Genomic DNA, 25,049 nt, shown 5'->3' with positions numbered 1-25,049 from the left:
CTGTCCGTGTATAAGCAATTAGCCTAAAGCTATGTCAGAGAGGTAATTTCTGGGGCTTTTCAGCTGCTAGTAGGAGCAAATAACAAAAAATTACATTTGCATAATAAAAAAAAAAAAAATCACACTCCCACAAAAGCACCACTTTAAAGATTGTCATCCCATTTAACATGATCAAAATACAAGACAGCCAAATTTACGAAGCTGCTGTTTGACCAACTGCCAGGAAAGTCACTGGGGTGGGGGGAAAGGGGAGGGAGTTGCAAGGGGAGAGATTGCTCAAACCGCTTGGTATTTGAGCTATCTGGCCATTCAGAACATAAGAGGAGGCACCATTAACATACACATTATGGAGGAAATTATTATTTATTGAAAAATGGTGCAAGGTTTCTCTCCTGCTGTGTGCAAAAGGGATGACAATTAGTCAATGGGTTCCAGTCCTATACCAGTTCATATGCTTTTACCAGTATTATAAAACACACTAGTAAAAGCTTGATTTTTGATGCCAGCAAGTTAGGGGGAAGGTTACACACTTCCATCTAACCCTTCTTCTACCTACTTGAGGGTCCTGCTCTCCCATGCCTCCACAGCTTTCTGCAATGGCCCCATCCAGGGAATGCAATAGGAGGCTCCTCTCCATGTTGTCTATGGATCATAGTCTTACTAATCACATGAAGATCCAAAATCTGAGCTGCCAGATGGGCAAATAGCTCACATCTTGTAAAAAACAAAACAAAACCCTGTTCTTCCAGAACTGCATACATGGCACCAGCTCTAGACCAGGTGACCTAACCAATCATATACTGACTGCAATTTATTTGAGCTATTTATAGATACTTACACCAAAATTAAAGGACTAAGAATTTGTTAACTAAGTAATTTAAACAGCAAAAGTGTAGTTGGACTTTGCAAAACAAATTCCCACTTGTCTGGGTAAAAGATTATTTGCCATATCTGGGTATACATATCCCCGCTACCTTATCTACAGTATTCAAAATCAACTTCACTCCAATTTTTTCGCATCTCGCCTGTTTAACTAAGTATTGTCTTGACTTCGAGGTCTCCTGGCTGGGCCGTGTAGCTGCCTTCAGAATGATGTTACTACCTAAACTAATGTATATTTTCCGCACTATTCCATATATCGTACCTAAACGAATGATGGCCCGCTTCCATACCCTAATGATGTCATATGTGTGGTGCCAGAAACACCCCCGTCTTTCCCATAAACGCATGGCCTTATCTAAACAACGTGGTGGGTTGGTGCTTCCTAACTGAACGTATTACCAAGAGGCCTGCATACTGAGCCACCTGGGTGATTGGGCGCTCCCGCATACTTCAAAGCCATGGGTGGATTTGGAAAGAGCTCTGGTGTCCTAGCTATCCACTGCCAGACCTTCTCTGGACACCAAGGTCCGCTCGCCCATCTGCTGTGTGCAGGCTACGGTCCATCTCGGATGCCATGCAGGTGTGGGATAGGAATATTGGGCTGAATACCCATTTTGCACTCCCATCTCGCAATCTATCCCTCCAGGCAGTATGTCAACTCATCTCAGACCTAAATCTGGTGGTTTGGAAGGAGAGAGGAATCTCATCCCTATCAGACTTGTTTGCTCAAGACTTCTTTCTTTCCTTCTCTCACCTACAAAATCGTTACAGTCTGCCACCCTCTGAGACATACAGGTACTTACAAATTAGACATTGGGTTGGAACGTTTTCTAAGACCCCCCATTCTCTCATGTCGCTCCCATCGCCGGTCTTGAATAGACTGACAGAGTGGCAGTAGAGGCGGAATAACATTTTGGTACCACTATATTCACTCCCTGATTCCCACAAACAAAACTCCTGCACAAACTCAATGGGAAACGGATTTGAATCGAACTCTCACCGAACAACAATGGGAAAAAAATTTATGTAACCTCCCACTGTATGTCTAAGTGCATCAACCATACAGAGATGCAGGTCAAACTTATTAACTGACTGTACCTTACTCCAGAGCGGTTGCATAGATTCTGGCCAGGCCAATCGAAATTTTGCTGGCGCCAATGTGACCAAATAGCGGACATCTTCCATGTCTTCTGGACATGTCCGGTGCTTCAGCCGCTGTGGAGTGAAGTATTTGCCTTAATCTCTACTGTCTTAAAGACCCCTGTTGCTCCAGATTCGGCTTTAGCTCTGCTCCATGTTTACCCGACATCCATTCCAAAGCATGATCGATACATAGTGGGCCACATGTTGATAGCTGCTAGAGCGGCAATAGCGCAAAACTGGAAGTCCAACGCTCCTCCTACTATTACTCGAATCATTTCTAACATACAATATAGCTTTGAGATGGAAACAACAGATACGCCCTATTCCTCATCTGCATCAGCCCCCATTATGAAATGGTTTAGATGGCATGAATACATTACAGATGGCCCAGGGACTCCCCAGGACATCTCTGGTTACCCAACAACTCATTCACCAGCGGTCCTTATAGAAGCCCCCCAGTCCACTGACCAGCTACCATCCCCGGGTATTGTCCCCTTAGTGGAGACATCTTCAGACAATCATAATGAAACTCAAAGTTAATATGTCTTACTGTTTTTTTCTATTCGTAAATACATAGTGTTGATATTGTGTGCTTCGGTTTACTTGAGTGATTCCTTTCCCCCTGCGTGGGGAACCCCTTTGTGTGTCCCTTTGTATGTATTTCCTCCCCCCCCCCTTTTTTTTTTGTACCCAATATACTTTTGAAAAATATTAATAAAAATATTAGTGCAAAAAAAAAAAAAGTGTAGTTGGGGATTATTAATAGAAGCAGTGTATTTATAGACCACAACTACAAAATCCTCTTAAATAGATCAAATAAAAAAAATAAAAAATAAAATCACAACCTATTACAGGAGATCATAACAAAAAAATGGAAAGAACCCTTGTTTTCCTACTTCCTTGTGTCAAATTGTTTCCTTGCATAAAACTATGCACTTATCAGAATAAATTCAGACAGGTGCCAGGATAATAAAAACCTCCATTGGTTTTGTACTATAGTCTGTTACATGGATTATATATTCATTGAAAATTAAAAGATTCAGCCATGGATTGCCTTATTTCATATGGATAAAAAAAAAAAAAAAAAAAGTTATTTCAGCATGTGTCACATCATCAATAGGGTTGGGAACCACTGTTCTACGGCAAAAACCATAGGAAAAAAAAACCCCAAAAAAAAAACAGCGCAATCCATAACTGTACAATAGACTAGAAGACTTGAGCTGGACTATGGAATGCAGGAGTAGACACTTGCAGTACAAATTCCAAATGGTGAGAGCTGAGCCGCAGCTTTCTTAGCTATGCACCTAGCAACCAGCATAGCTGACGTGATGGACACAGATAGTAACTCAATGTGGGGAAATAAGGGCAACAAACTATATAATAAAATCCAAGCCCATTTGGCACTGATCTTTTTAGGTACCAGTTCACAAGCATTTTGTTATAGCCCTGTCACCCAAGTGCACTCAGTGTCCCTTACACCACCCCTTAAATAAAAATCCATGTTCAACACAGAAGAGGTAGTCTTATTCCACTGCACCTTGATCAATTACTGTCATTGATGTAGATCCATCCAGTTAACCCCTTTGCTTTAGGGCCAACAGCTCCAGACCTGGTGGAGCCTCTTCTGTAGGTGATCATACGAATGACAAACAGTTATCTCCTAGTTTGGCAAACATCTCTCAGTCTCCTGCTTTGGCATGCCATTACACATGGATGGGTAAAAATAAATACTCCCACGTAGGATCTTGTAGAGCACAGAACATAAACACATGTACAGGCAGGCCCAGCGCTCCCATTAGGCAAGGTTAGGCAGATGCCTAGGGCGACGGGCGCCACAGAATTAAAATAACTTTAAAACTGTGCGGCGACCGCTGACCATACCTTCCTCGGCCGCCGCACAGCTTCAGATAAATCCACGGGGAGGGGGAAGGGGCTATGGGTCACCACCGTCGCCCTCCCCTCCAACAGCTGATGGGGCGCTCCGTCTCCTCCCCTAACTGACTGTCGGGCGTGACATCATCACGGCCCAACAGTGTCAGTGAGTGGAGGGGAGGAGACAGAGCAGAGAGGAGCAGCTTTATGGAGGCAAGTTAAGGTAAGGAAAGACCGGGGGGGGTGGGGCCCAGAATTTGAAAGTGTGCCTAGGGCGCCAAGGACCCTAGCACCGGCCCTGTGTACAGAAAGGGTGTATTTATTGATTAGACGATGTTTGTCCCAATTGGAGGATTAAAAGAATTAACCATGCTTGGATGCAAGGAAAAATGGTTTTAAAAGTAACAGACTGAAGCCTAGAAGTTAGGCGAGAAGCACCACACACATTGGAGGCCAGTAATAAGCTGTCAGCTACAATGTTATTTGGAAGTTTAATGACCGTCCTCATCTGGAACAGATTCAATGCAAGTCAAGAAAAAGAAAGACATGACCGCACCTGACTTAGTAACTCATTGCCCTTTGATCCTTATTAACCAAATAGAGAAGTATTCCCAAATCGTGGACAATTTTTACGGGCTTCAGGACCCAACAGTGTCATTCTGTGAGCTTATGCAGCCTGCCACGCGTTCGAGTGGTTGTAGCTCCGAGACTATCTACTTCTCAGGAACAGCACTTACAGTTGACCAGGGCAGCTCTAGCAGGGCAGAAAGGTCACAAACTGATTCTATAACTTTCAGCATGGCACGGTCATAGTTGAATTTTGCTGTAAAGCAGCCCGAGTATGCAAGTGTAGCTATTGTCGTTTGTGTTTTGGATTTTTCTGTGGTGTTCAAGAAAGAGACCAAGGTTTCTGGAGATGCAGCCTACATGTTGTGGCCCACATTCAATTAATAAATCAAACAGTTCATATTACAGTTCATAAAACTCTTTATTGGAAAAATACAGTTTTCCATTTGCAAAATATCCATGAGGTAAATGTCGATTGACCACACATGAAATTGTTCTTACACTTGGCAATGGTTACATTTTGTCTCTCCATTATTAATATATGATAAATGAGCATTATGTGATCCTTTTGTATGATCTAATTATACACTGGAGGTGGGTCCTCACGTGGCCGATATTTGGCATACACTTCATTTGAATTTGGGCTACGAGTGCATCTACAGCAGTACAATTAACCCTGTGCCGTGAAAGGTTCAGTGGCTTCCAAGCTTTTAGAAACATCTAATGCTAGTGTTGTGTGTACACATTAAATCTGTTTACATTGTCCATGTGCCTACAGACATCATTTGTAGAGTTTGCTTTATCCGTGATAGTGTCCCTGCTGTCATTATGAGCAAAGCGTGGTATATTCAGACCAAAAATGGCACATGAACACAGACACCAATAAAGAGGGTGCACAGAGTGCCTGGGTACCACTAGCTCACGGCTCTTTATATGGATCAGTAGCCACGGCAATGTCAGACTGCACTAACTTCTGAGCTCAGAAAAAAGTTACCACCCATCCACTTCCTAGACCACAATCATGTTACAAATAGATCCGTTTCAGAATATCAGCAGCAAAAACAGATTTTCTCTTTTAATAATGAAAAGTAGGAACACTAATCTTTTTTAATGTTAAGCTCCAACTTTTACTTAGTTCAATATATCCTGAGAAAGTTTATGTATAAAAAGAAAGTCTAAAATTGTAAAAACTAGGTTTTAAAACAAAAATAAAACTAAACCAAAGTCTAATTCACTATTAAACTTTTTCACATTACTTTGGTGTTAAAAAAAAAAAAAAGGTCAAATCAGTTGATTGCACATCACTCCATTTTTGGCAAAAGAAAATCCCTCACAATCCTCTAAGATGTCAGCTAAAGCATTTACATGAAAAAGAGAAAAGGTCACATAGGAAAGTTACGTATGTTAGGTGACCTGGTACCAAAAGACACCGATCACTAACACCATCCAAGCTGTAAGTGTGAGGCTCCCACAGCTCTGGTGATTGTGACCAGTTCTAGTCAACAGGCTCTGCTCTCTACTGCCTGTTGTGACATCACTTAGTATTAAGGCAATGGCATAATTAGGGAAAAGCAAATCTATTGAAATCCTTAAAATAGATTTCACTGACCTTAAACATAAGCATAGTAAAATACTTCTTTTAAAATATACATACATTCAACATTAAAGAACACTTCACGCATACAATATTTTCTTAAATACAGTACTTTTGTGCATTTCAAAACACCAATATACAAAAAAATAAAACAATAAGTCATTGGAAGAACACATTCTGGCACTCAAGTTGAGGAGTTCAAATCCATTTCACCGCTTGATGTAAGGGGAGAGTCCCACTTCAGCGCTTCTCGTGCCTTGATCCTTACACATCTTGGGCAATCACTGGTCTTAAAGCATTGCTTGTGATAACATGCTTTGCAATCTAGTGGAATATAAGAAAACCTGGTTTTAGAAATTAAAGTAACTAAAGAGCCAAAATACATAGGGATGAAAATAAAAAAAAAAAAACCCCAAAAAGAACAAAAAAAACCCAAAAAAACCAGTCAGCTTTCATTTCTGTTCAAATAACCAACTAGACAAGAGTCCCATTAACTCTTTTTAAGCAAAATTCCCACTATGGAAATGATGTGTGGTGATTTGCAACGATTTGGTGCCTTGATTAGAGCAGCTTGACACCCCCTCCCCTTTGTAGTGGTGGGTATTTGGATGGGGGGGGGGGGGATGGCTGTCTGATTGGGCCACCCCTATGTAAGCATAACACCTTTATTGGAGGAGTGAATGCAGCTCTTTGGCAAATTCTGCTCTCCATTGGTGTGTGGCCAATCACTTATAGATTTGGCTTAAACTAGTGTAAGCTAGAACAATGATGTGATAATTCCACTAACAATGCACTAAATTTTTAAGGTGGGGGGGGGGGGGGGTGGGGACAGACAATGGTATATCACAGAAACCAGAACTGTTCATTTGTAATACATACCTTCACATCTTCTACATAAATCTGTCTGGAATGGAAAGATCACATCAGCACTCTGGCAAAACTCACATATGAAGCCCTTAGCTAGGCATAGCTACAAAACAAAAGAACAAGTATATTGGTATGGTAAATGCTGGAAGCTGGAGATGATTAGCAACATAATATTTAATCAGTTTATGACTGGAGATATTTCATACCTGTGACCAGACCAAATTTTAGTTTTGATGTATGTAGGTTAAACAGCAATTTATTTAACTGCTTTGTCTATCCTTGTAAAATTTCCATTCGTCAATCTTTTGGCAGCATAGTGAACTAAACAACTTTTTATTTTAATGGAGGCAAACAACTTGCCAAAACATAAATTAAAAGATTTCCATGTTTCTTCCAATAATTACATGTACCCAGTTAGCATTACCTTAAGAGTTAATCATCAAGTTCATAGTGATACTGGGATAAGATGTGAATATAATGGGGTTCTAAATTAGAAAAAATTTGAACATTTCTTTTAATTATAATCTAAAACAGGAAGCTGGTGTCAGGTCTCCACAATCAACATTGATAGACTCCGTATATAAAATGAAGAATCCCCGCTTCTTTCTAAAGAGGTTAGGAATTACAGACAATATTTTAGTACATTTGTGGTCTCTGACTAAGTTTGCATAAGACTATCAGAAGTTAAAACATACAGCACCACACCCATATACTGTACTAGAGCATAAATAAGAAAGAAACAATGTACTGGAATACTACAATAAAGTAGACCTTTTGGGAGTTTTAAAAGAAAGACCACAAAACTAAATTAAAATGATATAACTACATACATATATCAATGTCATGGTACATTAAAAATGTCTTACCTACAAAAACACATTAACATTTTAAAAAATAGTGCACAGGACAACTGACATTTAGAACCTGAAAGAAAACCTCTAATTAGTTTTGTCCATAAGAACCAGAGCACTTGTGCTAGTGTTCATAAATTTCGCCAGTTATGTTTCCCCGACATTCCTCCCCTAGATTCTTAGTCAGCCTGGTCTGATAAAAATAATTACAGTAAAAAGAAAAGCTACAGAAAAATAAGACATCCCACCTATCCTTTGTTACAAGAGGGCATGTAGTTACTCTTTTCCCTTGTCTAAATCTTAACATTGAACTTGTTCTGACATAATTCACATACCTCACATTTCTCCACGTGAGCTACACAATAGGCCTGGAGCTCACGGAGAGCCGGCAAGAGGGTCTTCTGCTTCACGTCATACAGGTCACTTAATGTGAAGAGATGTAGCTCCTCCGTCAAGTGAGAGGAGACGTCTTCAAAGGCCTTTACAACACTTGTGGTGTATGAAAAAAGACAAAACACAGTATTTTACTATAATCACCACCTTCATTTATAAGGCGCCACAAGGGTTCCGTGGGGCCATACATAGGGTGATGAAACATACAAAATAATACAACTATAAAAGTGACAAGTCATAGTAATACAAACAAACGCATGATGTTTTGTACAGATCACATAATTAGATCTACAACACATGGACAGAAACTATTTTACTGGCTGTTTGGTTTCCACCAACATCACAGATACTCTAGTCTGGTCAGCAGCTTGCCAAAGGTTTCTTGTTTTTCCCATTTCAAGGCACAAGAAAAAGAAACAAACACCACAAACCACCAAAAGAAATATAGAGAGTTAGATCTAGGCCAAGATCATTGCAGAGCTTTTTTTTGTCAATTTTAAACATCCAGTATCAAAGTGTAGACACATTTATACGTATGCACTTCGAGCCCGTATTTCACAAGTTACATATAATATCCCCATATGTTCAAACTGAGACTATGAAACTATATTTGGGGGTGGGGGAGGGGTAGCATATCAACATTGCATGAATGTTAGTTTAATTGGCCTTATCTACTCTGGTCAGTATTGCACTTAATACAGTGTAGAGGTAATACAGCTGCACTGTTTGTCTACAGTTCATCATCTACTATATAAATGCCTAGTGGCGTGTGTGAAAAAAAAAAAAACAAGCTGCAGCGCCACCTGCTGGGCAGAGTTTTACACTGACCTATATATTTCTTGAAGGAAAGTGAGTTGGGAGTGGTTGGTGGTTGCCGGGGGTGACAGTGGGGAGTTTTTAACACCTTAAGTAGCTTGATGAAGGATGTGGCGATGAAAATGAAGGATGAGGTGATGGAGAAGAATGATAAGGTGGTGACATGTGGACAAAACCACGTTAAAAAAGGGCGCTTGCGTCGGGAAGTATCGCTCTTCCCCAGAGGAGGCCTGGGCTATGGCCCAAATGCATGACAAGAACCTTTTTAACACCTTAAGTAGCTTGATTTGACTAGAATGCATGAGTATCAGGCATGGGTTAACTTATTTAAATACATTTTTTGATCACTCAAGGTTGCCTACACTGAGGATTACACACGTTTCCCATGACAACCTATTTTGGGCACCATGCAATGAATCTTATTTTGCATTAAATGATTAATTTAGTTGTAAATCAATTTCAGTTCGGCAATAATCAGTATAGAGCTCTTATTTACAAAATGCTATTTAGTCAAAACCAGCAAGTCGATGCATAACTTTTACCAAATCCATGAATTCCTAAAAGAATGAACATATACGGTGTCATTTTTAGTCATTCATTGACTGCATGAACAAATGGATTACAGGATTGTTTTTAGCACAGATGTGCACCTTACCTGTCTGCAAAACGGCACATTGTCACCATCTTCTTTATGTGAATGAGCTGCTGTTGCACCTCCTAAATAAAGAATTATTTTCTCAGTATGTTTTGACACATACAGACTATTTTGTGTCAAAACATTTTGCAACTGTACACCAGTCTTAACATTTCCAATTTAAAACACATTACCGTTATGGTATTTTAGCCTATGTTCCAGCCATTAATACTTCCCCCTCACCCTCCTTTACCACTGCACTTGCATGCAAATTAGTCATTCAACAAGAACGGTTTATACATAAAGGGGTCAGTAGCAGGACCCATGCAGTTCACACTCAATCACAAACATGTCAGAATTTATTATGAACATCAGTATTTTATTTCTCGGAACTTAAGCTGGGATCTCTGTCCAATTTGCATACCGGGGAGTGGCCAAAATTAGAGGGGATCTGGCAGAGTGGTTACCTATCATTTACATATAAGCGTGATTGGAAGATGACCACACACACACACACACACCTGATATCAATATGGAAGAGTGTATGGCTTCAGTGTCTGGGCTCAGCTTTATTTTAACATTAATGGAAGACAGTTACTTTCACTTAAAGCAAAAACACAACTTACTTTGACTCTGTTCAGGTCTTTCACTTTGTTGTACAGTGCTGGGTTTTCACTTTGCACGTTGAATATGTGGCTGTCCCATATTTTGTCTACAACACTGTTAGAAAAATTGCTGACATAGTATTTACTGAAGTTCCACTTTGAGAGAATACGGCCTGGAATGTAGCTCTCCAAGTAATTGTGACAGCAGTCGCAGAAATACTTTCCCAGGTAATCACAATATCGGAGTCTGTTGGTGTACCCTAGAAATAGAAGAAGTCACATAGCCTCAATACACAAAACTAATGTTTGTTTTTAGAAAATATCTTCTACAACACATGAGAACCAATTTGCTTATCGATTAGGAATACTTCTAGTTTACTGAAAAGCAGCGATCAACCAGCCAGAGTCCTAAAACTGATAGTCTAATATTCAGAGTAGAATAGGGGTAGCATTAACTGATCAGTGCATTATATTACTATCTTCATTAATGTAATATTTGCCTATTCATACCATAAGCCTATATGCTTTGCTGTAATAAATGGGGTTAAAGTGAGGACAAATCATTTGTTTCAACCAGTCCAGATGGATCAACTAGTGCTGCCTAGCAGGGGACTATTCAAGGCCAGGAAGCAAATGGTACCAATCACTGGACCGCAGGCTATCAGACAGCTGTAGGCCCTTGATGCCAGCTATGTAGCACAGGACAAAGACTATCTCTGTGCGCTTGTTAGGGTGACGTCATTAGCCAAGGAGAGGTTTAGACTAAGAATCAGGATTTAATTTTGCAGGGCAGGTACAGACATCATTGCACATCAATATACTCTGACAGTTGGAAAAAGGAACTGGATTTAGTGTTATTACCATCACTGCAGGGTACTGTTGGAAAAATTAAAATGGAAAATATACCAAGATTTAATTTAATTTGTTTTACTGAACATTTGTAGGGGGAAAGGTTACATGGACTTAAAGCTAATATGCAGATAATTTAGGTTTAGTGAATAATGCCTTAAATAAAATAAACACCACAAGTAGAATACATAGACTAATGTGGACACTGTTCATTTGTATTTTGTGGCCTAAGATTGTTATCACCAAGCAAAGACCACTGCTCAGATGTGAGTACCATTGCTTAGTCCAACTACTACAGAATTATTGTACAGAAAGAGGCAGGGAGTGTTGCATCTTTAAGAACCAACATTTGGTATGTATAGTTTAATAGTTCAATATTTGCGTAGTTTGATGTTGAAATAAGCACCTCTTTCCTTACACTTTTACAGACCTCTAACAGATTTGAGCATAACTGGTGATATTACAGCCTAAATGCCAAGCAACAGGATCAATTTCCAATTTGGTCGCACACTTAGGTGCCCACATTGGATGAGTTCTGGCCGTTTGGAACTCAGGACCAGGACCAGCATCACCTCCATAGATCAGTGGTTAGTTCCTGCAGTCAGAAGAGGACCACACACAGAATAGTGGTCCTAGTCTGATGACAGTTACCAGCGTGTCAGATAATGATTCAATCAATTGGAAGTAGATTATTAAAGAGTATCTGGGTCATTGTAGGGCAACAAAACACGAATGTTATCAGGTCTAATATTGGCTGCAGTATCATATGTGGCTAGCCTTAAGTTGCATAAGGTAAAACAGGAGGTCCTACCAGTGACACAGATTGCCTAATCCAAGAACCTACAGCCACACATTGCTTTCCATACCTCACCTCAAACAGGTACGACTGTAATCAATTGTATGCAATGAAAATACATAGAGAGAAGTTCTGCACCTCTAAAACAGGCAAGTACAGGAAGCCGAGGGGGAGGGGGGCCATAGTGGTTTCTGGTACCTTGCACTTTGCTCGAACAATAAATACATCAGATTTCATATTAACATTGTAATTCCCCCTGATACTATATTGTACAGTTTGAGTCAAGTTTTTTCTTAACTTATAGATTACATATTTATTTACTTACTTGGCTCAACTTTTGTTCCACAGCCAGCACATAAATAGTTTTGTGATGCTATAATTGCGTCTCTCCTGAAATACAAAAAATGCCAAACAGTTGTTAAAGTGCCGTGCTCGCCTATACAGCATACATGTGGATTATGCTGACAATATCAAAGCAAACTTGGGTGATGTACTGAAAATATTAAATCAGGGCATGTGAAATGAAAACAAAAACCACAACGGAATGTCAGTAGGTATTTGTGGGACCCATCTTGCTGGAGGATAAGATTCATGCCCCCCCAACTCATCTAATGCACTGTCACCTCTATTTGTATCTCCAAGTTTGTTCAACATCAGTTTAACTGGAAAATGGATGTCTCTACCCCACACCGATACCTGGAAGGAAGCATCTTATCCTTTCCTGTTCCAACAATGCCTTAATCCATTACGATAGCCCATAGCAGTGTGCAAAATATAGGGTTCTTCTCGGGTAGCAAATCTTTCTATCACGGTTTACTGTCCTGCACCACAGGCTATGGCTTCAAGGTCAAAGTCTAGTTACTCCTTCATAAACTTCAGATTGAGAGAGTCCTCAAGACATGATATGGCGAGACCGAACTCCTAATACTAATGCTGGGACTTGACCTTCTACCAAGAGGAAAACACAGCATAGATGCATAGATCATACTTGCCAACTTTTCCTTGTTGACTTCAGGAAGATCCCAGGGGAGGTGAGCATGCGAGGGAGGGGCTTGATGAATTGCATCCATTTGGCCCCGCCCCTAAACTATTGTCACAATTTTGGCCAGTCACAGCAAGAGGGGGGGGGGGGGGGGCAGACGCAATATTTGCGTCATTAAGCCCCGCCCCCACACTTATCTATTACGGGGTCGAGAGCCGGGGGGTTGCCCTGCTCTCCCGGGAGGTCTCCCAGAAATACGGGAGTCTACCGGACATTCCGGGAATGTAGGCAACTCCGCGTTAAAGAAAAGCAGCTAATAAATATCCAGAGACTGAAGTGTCTTTTACATTTCTGTCTCCATTACTGAAGTCATGTTGTCTTACCTGTCAGTCTATGATTAAATCTTGGACTCCATGCAAATGGCCACCTCCATAGGCATCAATACATGGACATAGGACACGATTTCTAAACTGTGTCATCATGCCACATATGGCAAAGCCAACCACGTCTTGTACTGGCTCAGCATCAGGGAGAATGCCAGACTCTCCAGGAGGTGAGGGAGATCACCCCTATTTCAGGGAGTCTCCCTGACATTCAAGCAGAGCTGGCAAGTATGGCATAGATTTGAATTTGTTCACAATGTACTACTATTTTGTGTTTTGTAATTGGGAAGAAGTATATGAAAATACGGTTTTACTTCCAACCTCCCTCATGACATTTTCTTTGTATTTATTTAGTTTGCAACTAGCAAAACAAACACTTCCCAAATACCAAATCAATGATTGGAGTAGCCAGCTATCTTGGACTAATGATCACCTATCACAATGCTAAAGGTGAGCCCTATGTGTGCAGACATTGTAGCTATTTTTGGAAACTGTGATCATTCACCATTTGATCCTTTGTTTACTGTTCATGACCTGAAACACCCATGTTCATAAACTCAAATAGTCACAATTTATATTATTTGAAATGATCATGGGTTAGCTAGATAAAGAAGGATGACATAAGATGAAAAACAATCCATAAAACCATATAGAAAATTGTGCTTTGTCCACAAGTATTTCAGGCAGATTGATTAGGCCTTTCACCCTCAATCTACATATCTTATCTCATTCAGCACTCGTTTTTCTTGGAAAAAACAACATCAGAGCCAGCAAAGTCAATATAGCACATGACTTTAGAAGACAAAAATGTGCCACATTTGCAGGATGTGTATATAAAGCTACAGCAAGCCATCCTATCTTTTAAATAGTTTATTAACATGTCAAAACAATGCCATAAAAAGGGTACCAAAGCGCAAAGTGCACAGAACTAAGCAGCTGTTTGTGAAATGTTGCTTTATATAGCTAATCAAAGCTTGTACAAAAACAATGTGCAAAAGGTGAAATAATGTGTAAAAATAATGATATAAACAAAACAGAAAAAAAATAAAAAATATTCAGAGACCAGTGATTCTAATGGGTTTTTAATTTTTGGCTATGGACGGTTCCAAGGGCATTTCTATATTCTGAAACTGGAGAGACAGACAAGCTCATCTCATTGATTGTTACTCTTACCACACACATAGTATGAAGTTACAGGAGACACAAATAAAAGTGGAAGTGACCAAATATTAGAGCAGCTGTTGAGAGAAACCATTTTAGTAGATTAAAAAGGAGTTCCTAAACATAGGCCAACCGAGAGAGGATTTCCTAGTGTCTGAGAACCCCCTCCCAGCATAGTTCACTGTATGCATGAGGTGGCTTTCCCCATGTATATGATATGGATAGGAAGAGTTGGAGAGCAGCCAAGCACGGTCTAAAATTATAGCTACGCCCCCATGCATTCTGGTAACGCCCACTGGTGGCGTAGTGTGGAAACCCCTCTACAAATCCTGCGTTTGCCCCTGCTAGAGATATTTAAAAAAAACAACAACATTTACTCCTGGCACTGAGCTTTAGACACAGGGATGGGCCCATGAACTACCATCTTTGAATAACTTTCATATCACAGAGGAGTATTTGGTATAAGCAGGGCCATCTTAACAACATTATGGGCCCCCGGGCAAAGCCGTGCACCGGGGCCCCTATAATATATATATATATATATATATATATATATATATATATATATATATATATATATATATATATATATATATATATATATATATATATATATATATATATATATATATATATATATAAAAGGCACCATCCACCACCGATAGAACCAGGCAGAAGGGCACAGCACTTCTACAAGAGAACTGAAGCTTAGTACGGTAGATGCTGCCCTCTTACAAGAACATTCCATTCAGCCGTATCTTTTCAGCGTTGGCTAGGAACGAATCCCAATTTATAAACGACTTGTTGCAGCGATTAGCTTGTAAATTTACAGCACACAACATAATAAAAACTGAAAGTTACTTTTGCGACTCAGGAAAACCTCTATAATGGGTTCATAACATACGATGAGCACGTACTTCATGTATGGGTGCAGAGTGGTAATAATCTGAAACCGAGGAGGTGCCCAGTCTTCCGATTCCCTCATCATGAACCTCTTTATCCCCTCTACCAGACTCACGCTGGACTCAAAGTCCACTGGTGCGGCATTGTTGCTAACCAACTAAAAGAAAGAAAAACCATTACACTTACTAATGGATACTAACAAAATAAATAAATAAAAAAAATGGATACTTAGAATACAGGGTTTTTATACATTTTTGGCTAAAACATTTTTATTTCACATGGATGTATATTGGTGATCTCCACAAAAGAACTGTTTTATAGGGTAACTGGTATCACTTTCATCACGGCGTATATATTGTATGTGTGATTTATGCAAATTGTCTAGTGTAATATTAATCAGAAGCAGTGTTATCGGTTAACTAGTCTCAGGAAACATACTGTTGTAACAGTTCTTGCTGGGGGCCACACATCTCCCACAACGTGAAGCCACTGCTGCCGGAAATCTCTGTACAAATTCCTGGCTATTTGTTCTGCAGAGTTTGAGCCTGGTGCAGGGCAGGGTCTGTAATTATATATACACACATGGTAAGCAGTTTGTCCAAGCTAATAGGGGCTAAAAATGGACACAAAGATTGTATTAAAACCCAATCATACCTGTCGCTCGATTGCTTTAGTTTGTATAGTTCCTCTTCATCCTCTAGCTCTGTGAGAGTGAGAGGAAAATTAAATTAACATTTCTTAAAGTTAAAATATTAACTTTATAACTGTTGTGGTCTAAGGGTCTACCAAAGTACAATTACATTATTAACCATCTCATTATGAAGCCGGAATAGTGCTATGAATATAAGCAATAAATTTGAATTTTTTTATTAAACCAATTTTTTTTTTTTTTTAAATAATTCTGATTTTTAAACATGGGCGAGATCCTGGTTTGTATGATGCACCTTCCCTTTTGTCAGTTCTAAAGGATTCAGTGTAATCTGGATCCAATAGAGCTAGCAACCAGGAGACGCCAGGACAGGTCTCTTTTTGCCAGAGTAAAATATGGTCACGCCACATTCATTTCCTGTTCAGACGTGGAGTGCCATACGCCTGGCAAGTCTCCATTCTCTGCCTGATGCTTTAAAATGCATGTGCAGGGTTGAGCAGCCACCGCCCTGCTGCAGAAGGTTGACAAGTGGTTAAGGGAAGGAAATGTATACATTTACTTCTTGATACAAAAGTGCTAGGAAAATGTTTTTGACAAGAGTTATGCCGGCATGTCCTTTCCTGTGACTATTACATGCAATCATTTTATGCAAATCAGAGAGAAAAATAGGAACAAGATTTACCGATTACCACGTAATCCTCAAACTCGTACACTCTGTAGTCTGTTGGGTGTTCAGATGACTCCTCCTCCTCCCCCTCATCCTTCTCTTCCATCTCCATCTCTTCATCCTCCCTCTCCTCATCCTTCTCCTGTTCCACCTCCTTCTCCTGTTCCACCTCCTCCTCCTCCTCCTCCAATATGGTCTCTGCAGGAGAATTATGCAAAGCAGCCAAGCCTGAAATTTACAAATGAAATTAAAAAAATAAAAATTGAGACTTTATAAAGCAATATTTCCTACACAAGTTTAACCAAACAAAAGATCCCATGTTCTTACAGAGTAGTACTCTCCTCCTGACTGCCTACAACATCTGTACTTGTGTACAGATGATACCATATTGGCACCAGATACAAATATGTGCATCTCTGTATTTACCCTCATAACCGCTGTCCACAGAAGCTGCAGATTCTGAATTGGCCTTTTTCCTCTGGTAGAAGCAAGGTTCCTCTGGATTCCTTAACCACTGCATACCTCCCTCTGTTTTCCACAGCTCATACTGCAAATTGCTCACCATGTTCTCTACCACAGATATAAGCAGGTCTGCCGCCAGGAAATGCTGATTTTCCTAAAAGGAAGACACCAGATTTACCACCCAACAATCGCTGAACAAAGCATACAATATGGGAGCAACTTTGATTTCACGCCACTAAAATATATGTTGCCCATTGACCAAGGCTAACACCATCCTTGTGCTATAGTTGTGCTGCCTGATTCTCCACACAACTGAAAACAGTGCTCAGCACAGCAACAAAGATACTGTGTAAATGTCATTTTTGACAGGGCAAAAAAAAAAACAAAAAAAAAAAAAAAAAGCCGAAACACTATTCATCCAGGTTATAAAGCAGCATGTCCAAATTATTATGTAAGCCAATTTCTATTACATATATATTGTAATATAACACATGCCAGCTTAACTGCTTTAGGCCCATTGTATAGCTAAATCCACCCAAGCCTAGATGTACTACTCTCCCCTTCCTCCCGCAGTATTAGAACATACGCCAGACTGCATCTTACTTGACATCCTATTAGGCTTTTGTGTGAAGTTGTGAGAACACTTCATGTCGCGCAATAATAAAATGTTACTGTGAGTCTGCACATTTAGATGGTAGAGTTTCAGAGTCCGTAACCACTTTTATCCATCACCCTAATTATACAAAACTACTGTATTTGTTGTTTCTAACCACGGTGCATTAACTTAAAACTAATTACTGCGTGACTGCTGTAAGTTAATGCCCTTTAGACAATGAAAACAATTATCTGGGTGGCTGCGATGGATTAGTACACATTCATACTTTGTGAGTAAATAATACTTGTGCAATATGATTGGCACTTCAGAGTGTGATAATTGGCTGCCAAAACTATTGTTGCCGTGGCATCTAATATTTAATGATCTTCAATTCTGCTTGCAAATCTCAGTGTAAGCATGGTTACACAACAGTTGTATATTGTTCTTGTGTGTCCTGGTGTCAGAGGTGTTATGAGCTTACACAATGCACGATGGGGATCATGCAGGGTTACAAAGAAGAATTAACGAAGACAAGACGCAGCAATGACAACATACAGTATGATGACTAGTTATGAAAATATAGATGTAGGTGTTTCCCTGGCTGCAGGTGTCTTTTTTAAAGAAACATTACCAGGATTTCTATCTTCAACTGAATTTCTAGATTTTATTAGGTCAGATTTAAAATAAGGGAGCTATTTATCAAGCCTTAACTGCTGCAAAAATGTCACTTTCGTACGGTAAGAGACTAATTTAAGTACTGGAACAATTTATCAAAGCTATTACGCCGGAGAGAATATATTTCTCCGGCGTTTGGCAACGCCGCCCCTATAGATCTCTATGGATACAGCACAATGGGTGCATTTACCAAGCTGCTAATACACAGACATTTGCAGGGCAAACCAGGAAGGTAGGTCTTTCGCTGCTGCATTAAAAAAGTGGATGAAATATATAACTGGGGGAACATTACTTTATCATGACAGTATGTTTTCAGACGCACTGTCCCGGCATACAAAGAATGGTAAAAATGAGAATGGTGAAAAGGTTGGTTAAAGATCAGAGAAAAAGATAATTGATAAGTAGACCCCTATGTTTTCAAAGATAGAGGTCACAGTTTAATTAATTTAAATAACCTTTGGTGTCGGAGAAAGGGCACTGTGGGACAGCTACTAAGCTGATGCAAACAAACGTGGGAAATGGCAAAACCGCCGTACATCCACTAACAGGGTATCACATCCCAAACAAACTGGCATGCGCTAACTTGGCGTCAGAGTGACTGTACACCCTCTAAACTCACGATGCCCCCCCATGACAGAGGGGGACAAGGGACCCTCCTCACCGAAGGACCAAAGAGTTACTGCTGCCTCGAAGGGGACAGTGACCTGCGACCAAACCAAACTAGCGCCTTAATAATCAGCCGCTGGTTAAAACAGAACTACCACAGTAGACCAGGCGTGGGTGGGCGGGATCTCGTGACGAAGAGTGAGACAACCAGGAAGTGCTGCCTTCTATATGAAACCAGGACCCTCCCACTCCATCTATCATTGGTCGGGCCAGAACTTTAGCTAACCCCTTAAAGGTAAGTTCAGTCAGTCACAAACACAGTCACCATTTAAGTGCATTTGACTCAGAGACTCACTTGTCATTATCTTCTCTGTACACAGGAGATAATACACTGCACATGCATGCCAAGTGCCTGTGATACTCCCCATAGGCTTAAAGATAAGGGCACAAAAGCAGACAAAAGGACACTAGAGATGGACCAAAATAACAACCCTCCAACATATTTATGAGTGTGTATACACAGGGACAACACATTGTGGGCTCTGACCAGTGATATTCCAGCCTGAGAGCCACAAACCCAGCTCATTTCAGGTAATCGATTACTTACTTTCTCCAAGTTCACCGATGGTTCAAAGAGATCTTCTTCAGAGTGATGCGAGGTTTCTGTGCTTGTAGTCAGAGACTGCCCAGCTGCAACACAGAGTAATCATGAGAAACACTGAAGTATCAGACAGGAATGACTGCTTACGAATTACAAAAAGGGAAGAGAGGTGGACTTTTGGGAGCAAGCCACGCTTATAAATAACTAGACATTCTTTTGAGATACACACATATTGCACATGGCAGCTGGAAGATGGTGGCTGCCGTCTGTCCCTTACCCAAATAGTATGGGAACACACACTGAAGCCTCCCCGAAGGCTGACGTACATAGGAAAGCTCCTCACTAAATAGAGATAAGTAGATCAAGTCCCATTTCATGTAAGGAAAACTTGCACTTAATAAAGGAAACAGGACTAGCCCCAACAGCCCTGGGATGAGCAGGAGAACTTGTGCATATTTTAGTATAATACAATACAGCATTTTATTCCCATAGGCTAGAGGCCATAGACACAATATACATTAAAATTACGTCGTTAGTGTTTGTTTTTTTTAAAAAAAACAAAACACATCCTGCATAAGGGAATCACAGCAGTAGCAGAGTTACAGACAATATTGTATGTATTTTTGTTTTAACTGCATTAACACCTGTTACTGTAGTATCACACGATAATTGTATACCATAATGAACGGCAGTGGCGGACTTGCGATTTCCTGACCAATCTGGTCTATAAATAACTATGCATGCTGCAATTCCCTCATGCAAATTGTGAGTGTTGAAGCCAACTTTTCAACAAATCCATTATATTTAAACACTACTTGACCCAGTTTATGGGTCTATAAGATGGAGGCAGGTTTTTGTATCTAAACTCATGCGAAGCAGAATGAGTAACGTTCATGTGTGCAAGTATGTGGTGTAGATTTTGGCTTTTTGGAAATACCAGTCCAGAAGAGAGAAATCATTAAAAAGGAAGTTACTATATACAGACATCAGAACAACATTTTACAGGGACACCTGATATCTATCTATCGAACACACTCCCTGGTCCCTGCCCCATTGGTGCTTACAGTCGAAATTCCCTAAGATACATACAGAGAGAGAGAGAGATGGTATGTTTTTTGGAGTGTGGGAGGAAACCCACGCGAACACTGGGAGAATATACAAACTCCACACAGATAAGACCATGGTCGGGAATTGAACTCATGACCCCAGTGCAGAAGTGCTAACCACTTAGCCACGTGCTGCCCATAATATATTATATTATAGTGGTGGTTACGAAGCTTGTTGTTGCCATGGTGTGCTCCATGGCACATTCATTTAATTTTTTTTAAAAACTAGTCTTACTAGGTTGACCTCTGTATGTAGCGCAAAGATCAATCCCACTACAATATCAGGGTGATGCCTGTATACTTCAATAAACGGGTATGTACAGACAAGTAAACAACAGCACTGACAGGTAAAGACCCTGAAAAGTCTGTTCATAAAAAAAACCACCAAGCACTATGTTAAATAATTTGACACCACTGTCAAAGAAAAAGTGAATATAAAAAAAAAAAAAATAAAAGTGTCAAGTAGTTATGTATACAGCAGACAGTGGTATATGTGCTTGATTCAAAATGGGGCGCTATATGCTAGTCCCTAGGTTCCCAAACTGTGCGCCGCGGCTCCCAGGGGTGCAGCCGTGCTGTCACAGGGGTGCTGTGGACAGGAAGAAGAAAATAGTATATTAAAAAAAAAACAAAAACAAAAAAACAACTTACCAATCCGGCAGTGGGACCCAGCATCCTCCTCCCTTCTCACCGAATGCTGGGTGTGACATCATCACGCCCGACATATTCAGTGAGATGCCGGGTCCCAGGCGCCGCCGGATTGGTAAGTTTTTCTTTTTTTTGTCTTCTTCCTGTCCACGGCGGGATACAGAGGGGGCACAGAGCGCATGGATGCAGGGGGGGCACAGAGTGTGTGTTAGCTGTAAATTATTCTATGACAGAAATATAATTGAAAAAAATATATAAAAATATTCTTTTCCCTTGGATTTATGTGTATTATTTTTGCATACTACTAAATATTTTTGTCCTGACCTAAATATTTATTACATTTTTTTGACTACTTATAAAACGGGACTGCTCGATAATTATTTTGGAGGGGTGCCTTGAAAAAATTATGGAGATTCTAAGGGTGCCGCAAACTGCAAAAGTTTGGGAACCACTGTACTAGTCGTTTGGGTTTCCTGCAGGTGCCCCTGTTTCCTCCCACACTCCAAATACAACCCCAAAACATACTGGTAGGTTGTCTTCTGACATACAAATATAAATAAAGGACCCTCGTGCTATGGACAACAGGCAGCCTTAGACCCCCCCCCATGTGGCCCTCAGCGCCTTCCTGCTTCATTGTCAAATTTCTTTGTTACAGCTTTATCTGATTGGTTGCTTATAGCAACAACTCCACTTTTTCAAACCCACAGTTTAGTAAATATACCCCAGAGATAAAGAGTAAGAAAGTAAGAAACCACATGTAACATGTGGGTCAGGTGTCAGAAGACTAATGTGGCTGCACCGGTTCTTCTAGAAGTATACAACAATAGATTAGTACAAAGGTTATTTTACCTAGCTAAGGAAATGATTTTACACATTTTCTGAAGTCACATTTAGTATTGGCCGATCCTGTCTGTTAGGGTAATGTCACATATGCTCTTTCCAAGCCTCAGATGTGCTCACTTGTTATACTTTCATTATTGCAGCTGGAAAACTGCAGCACCTTTAGATCCCATATAAGCACTTAAAACGCTCTGTCTGATAGTCTGCTCAAATACAATATATTTCGATGGGAGTGTATTATTTAGCGCTTTGCACATGTATCAGGAACCAAACTGTAAGCTTTGTAAATACTGCGATAGTTATAAAAGTGCTACTGTCATACTAGTAACCTAGTATAACAGTCAAAGTGGGGATGTCAAAGCAGAGAGCCATCAGACCCCCCTCAACTAAGTGATGCGCAAAGCTCACCTTTAATGTCCAGCAATTAGACTCTGCACTTTAAACATGGAGTGAAGAGTGCCCATGTACCACTCTACTGGTAAATAGTAGTTGCCATTTTTTAAAAGGGCAATATTGAAGCAGTATTAATGGCCCAGTCTGTATTGTCCTCTCCTACAATACTTTAGCATTTACAAGTAGTCAGGGCACCTCATCTGCCCCACACACCCTTTCCCTGAGTTATCTTAATAGAAGGAAAATAGTGGCCAAAATAAAACACTGTTCAAAAATCACTCTGCTAAAGCAAAACACTGGGTAGTGCTGTGGTGCAGTGGTTAGCATTGCTGCCTCCCACTGCTGGGGTCATGAGTTTGGATTCCTGGCCCAGACTATCACTATGTGTAGTTTTATGTTCTCCCTGTGTGTCATGTGCTCCCACACTCCAAAAACACACTGATACTTTAAATGGAATTTACTGTAAGCCCCAATGGAGCAGGAATGGATGTCAATGACAATGATATTCTCTGTACAGCGCTGGGTAATATGATGGTGCTATATTAATAAACTAGCTTACATGGGCAGCACGGTGGTTAGCACTTCTGCCTCACAGCACTGGGGTCATGAGTTCGATTCCCAACCATGGTCTACTCTGTGTGGAGTTTGTATGTTCTCCCCGTGTTTGCGTGGGTTTCCTCCAGGTGCTCCGGTTTCCTCCCACATTCCAAAAACATACTAGTAAGTTAATTGGCTGCTATCAAATTGACCCTAGTCTCTGTCTGTGTGTGTGTGTGTGTTAGGGAATTTAGATTGTAAGCTCCTATGGGGCAGGGACTGATGCGAGTGAATTCTCTGTACAGCGCTGCGAAATTAGTGGCACTATATAAATAGCTGCTGCGGATGATGATGACATAAGCTCATAATTTACATATACTTCGCCAAATAAAGCGAGGAACATGTAGAAGACCTATTGATTCTCACAAACTAGTTTCATATGTAATGAAGAAATTATATTGATGGACATTTAATGCAATTTCCAGATGAAATATTTGAGCAATTGATTCTCACACAATTCTCGGACTAGATTATATACGCTAGTGCCAGCTTAAAGACAAAAATAAATACAAACACATTCAGGGGAAACTTGTACAAGTGTAATAAAAGTTATGGGTGAAATATTTACAAACTGCTGAATATACATGCTCATAACAATCCTTTAGTGAAGTAATTATGTACTCAAAAATAAGCTGGTTTTAGCTGCACATCAGCCACTGCTAGCAGTCATTGGTAACGGCAGTGCCACTCTTCATAAATGGTTGAATAAGTGAACATTTCAGCAACCTTTTTATTACAAGCTATTACAAAAGGAAAATAAAACCACTGTCTTAAGAATCTTACAAGACAAGCAGCATTGTCAGTTACCTTCATGGAGAAATGAATAGGACTTTGACCTCCGATGGAAAGTCTTACTGTCTTCTACAGGGCAAGCCTCGGTGTTCGCTACAGTTGTGTTTAAGGGAACAGTCAATTGTTCTGAAGGGGGATCATGTGGGTTGGGGTTAAAGTGTAAATTAAAGTTGGGGTTTCCAAGGTTTGGTGAAGAAAATCGTCTATTCTCCTTTTGCAAGCTGAAAGGCAAGTTTAATTGTGAAACCGGAGACCCAGATAAAGGTAGTTCTGTGCAGTTGCTGCCTTTGAGATAAGGTGAAAATGCCAGTTCAGTTGCACCTTGTTTGCTCATGACGGGAACACTAGGTGAGGAAGACAGTGGGTCCACTGTATAAGTTTTAGGAGAATCCGATTGGGAGGTCTCCCAAGATGCTTTGTGCCTATTAAAACGGATGTCATTTTGTGCACAGGGAATTAATTGAATACAATCAGGATCACTGGCAGAACAATCATTAATGCCACCATCGACGCCGTCCTCCGCATCACTGTCCTGCAGATTGTCATTCACGGGTAATGTGGCTTTTGTGCTGCTTGGAATCTTTAAAACCGATGATAGAATTTCCTTAATTGCTGTAGCACTATCCACGTATGATCCATGGCTACCTCCTAATCCAATAACTGCTGGCCTTGGCACCGCATCTGCAAAAGGGAATTCTTTCAATAAACAAGAAATGCTAAAAGAAAATTCAAAACATAACTCTTATAATGAGTAACTCGCACAAATTTGTAACAATTTGCATGTTTCCCAAGGTAATGTGCGTTGAATACACAGGTGTTCTAGGCTATTAATTCCGCATACCTGGACAATGGTATATAATAAAGAAGCTAGACAATACCTGCAGGAAATAGAACCATAGGAAACTTTGGCATGATGTTCAGGGGAGGGTCTGTAACACTCTGTATTTTCCGTTCAGCATACCGACTATTGGTCACCTGAAAACAACAAAAAATTAAACACACACATGCACAACCCAATGAAAGGGAAGGCTAAACTGTTGAAACACAAACTGTTGTGAGTAGTTGTGACCTGGCATCAAAATCTAACACCAGCAACTGCCTAGTCTGAATTTAAAAACCT

General features: G+C 40.3%; 1 protein-coding gene across 1 annotated transcript in view; it reads right to left on the bottom strand.

Moving 5' to 3' along the window:
- Positions 1–4,866: 4,866 nt before the first annotated feature.
- RUBCNL (rubicon like autophagy enhancer) overlaps positions 4,867–25,049 on the bottom strand; it is a 34,467-nt gene continuing 14,284 nt past the window's right edge. Inside the window, exons 3-16 of the mRNA XM_075199716.1 lie at positions 24,808–24,904; positions 23,945–24,610; positions 19,560–19,642; positions 17,041–17,230; positions 16,630–16,842; positions 15,953–16,001; positions 15,737–15,860; positions 15,313–15,455; positions 12,195–12,259; positions 10,246–10,484; positions 9,641–9,702; positions 8,112–8,265; positions 6,938–7,028; positions 4,867–6,382 (exon numbers count right to left, since the gene is read on the bottom strand). Coding sequence (XP_075055817.1) covers positions 6,243–6,382; positions 6,938–7,028; positions 8,112–8,265; positions 9,641–9,702; positions 10,246–10,484; positions 12,195–12,259; positions 15,313–15,455; positions 15,737–15,860; positions 15,953–16,001; positions 16,630–16,842; positions 17,041–17,230; positions 19,560–19,642; positions 23,945–24,610; positions 24,808–24,904 — 2,316 coding nt within the window. The 3' untranslated portion in view covers positions 4,867–6,242. The remainder of the gene's footprint in view (positions 6,383–6,937; positions 7,029–8,111; positions 8,266–9,640; positions 9,703–10,245; positions 10,485–12,194; positions 12,260–15,312; positions 15,456–15,736; positions 15,861–15,952; positions 16,002–16,629; positions 16,843–17,040; positions 17,231–19,559; positions 19,643–23,944; positions 24,611–24,807; positions 24,905–25,049) is intronic.

Source organism: Mixophyes fleayi, chromosome 2 (genome assembly GCF_038048845.1).
Source record: "Mixophyes fleayi isolate aMixFle1 chromosome 2, aMixFle1.hap1, whole genome shotgun sequence".
Classification (NCBI taxonomy): Eukaryota; Metazoa; Chordata; class Amphibia; order Anura; family Limnodynastidae; genus Mixophyes; species Mixophyes fleayi.
Note: the sequence above shows the minus strand (reverse complement) of the source record. Positions and strands in the feature narration are given on the sequence as shown.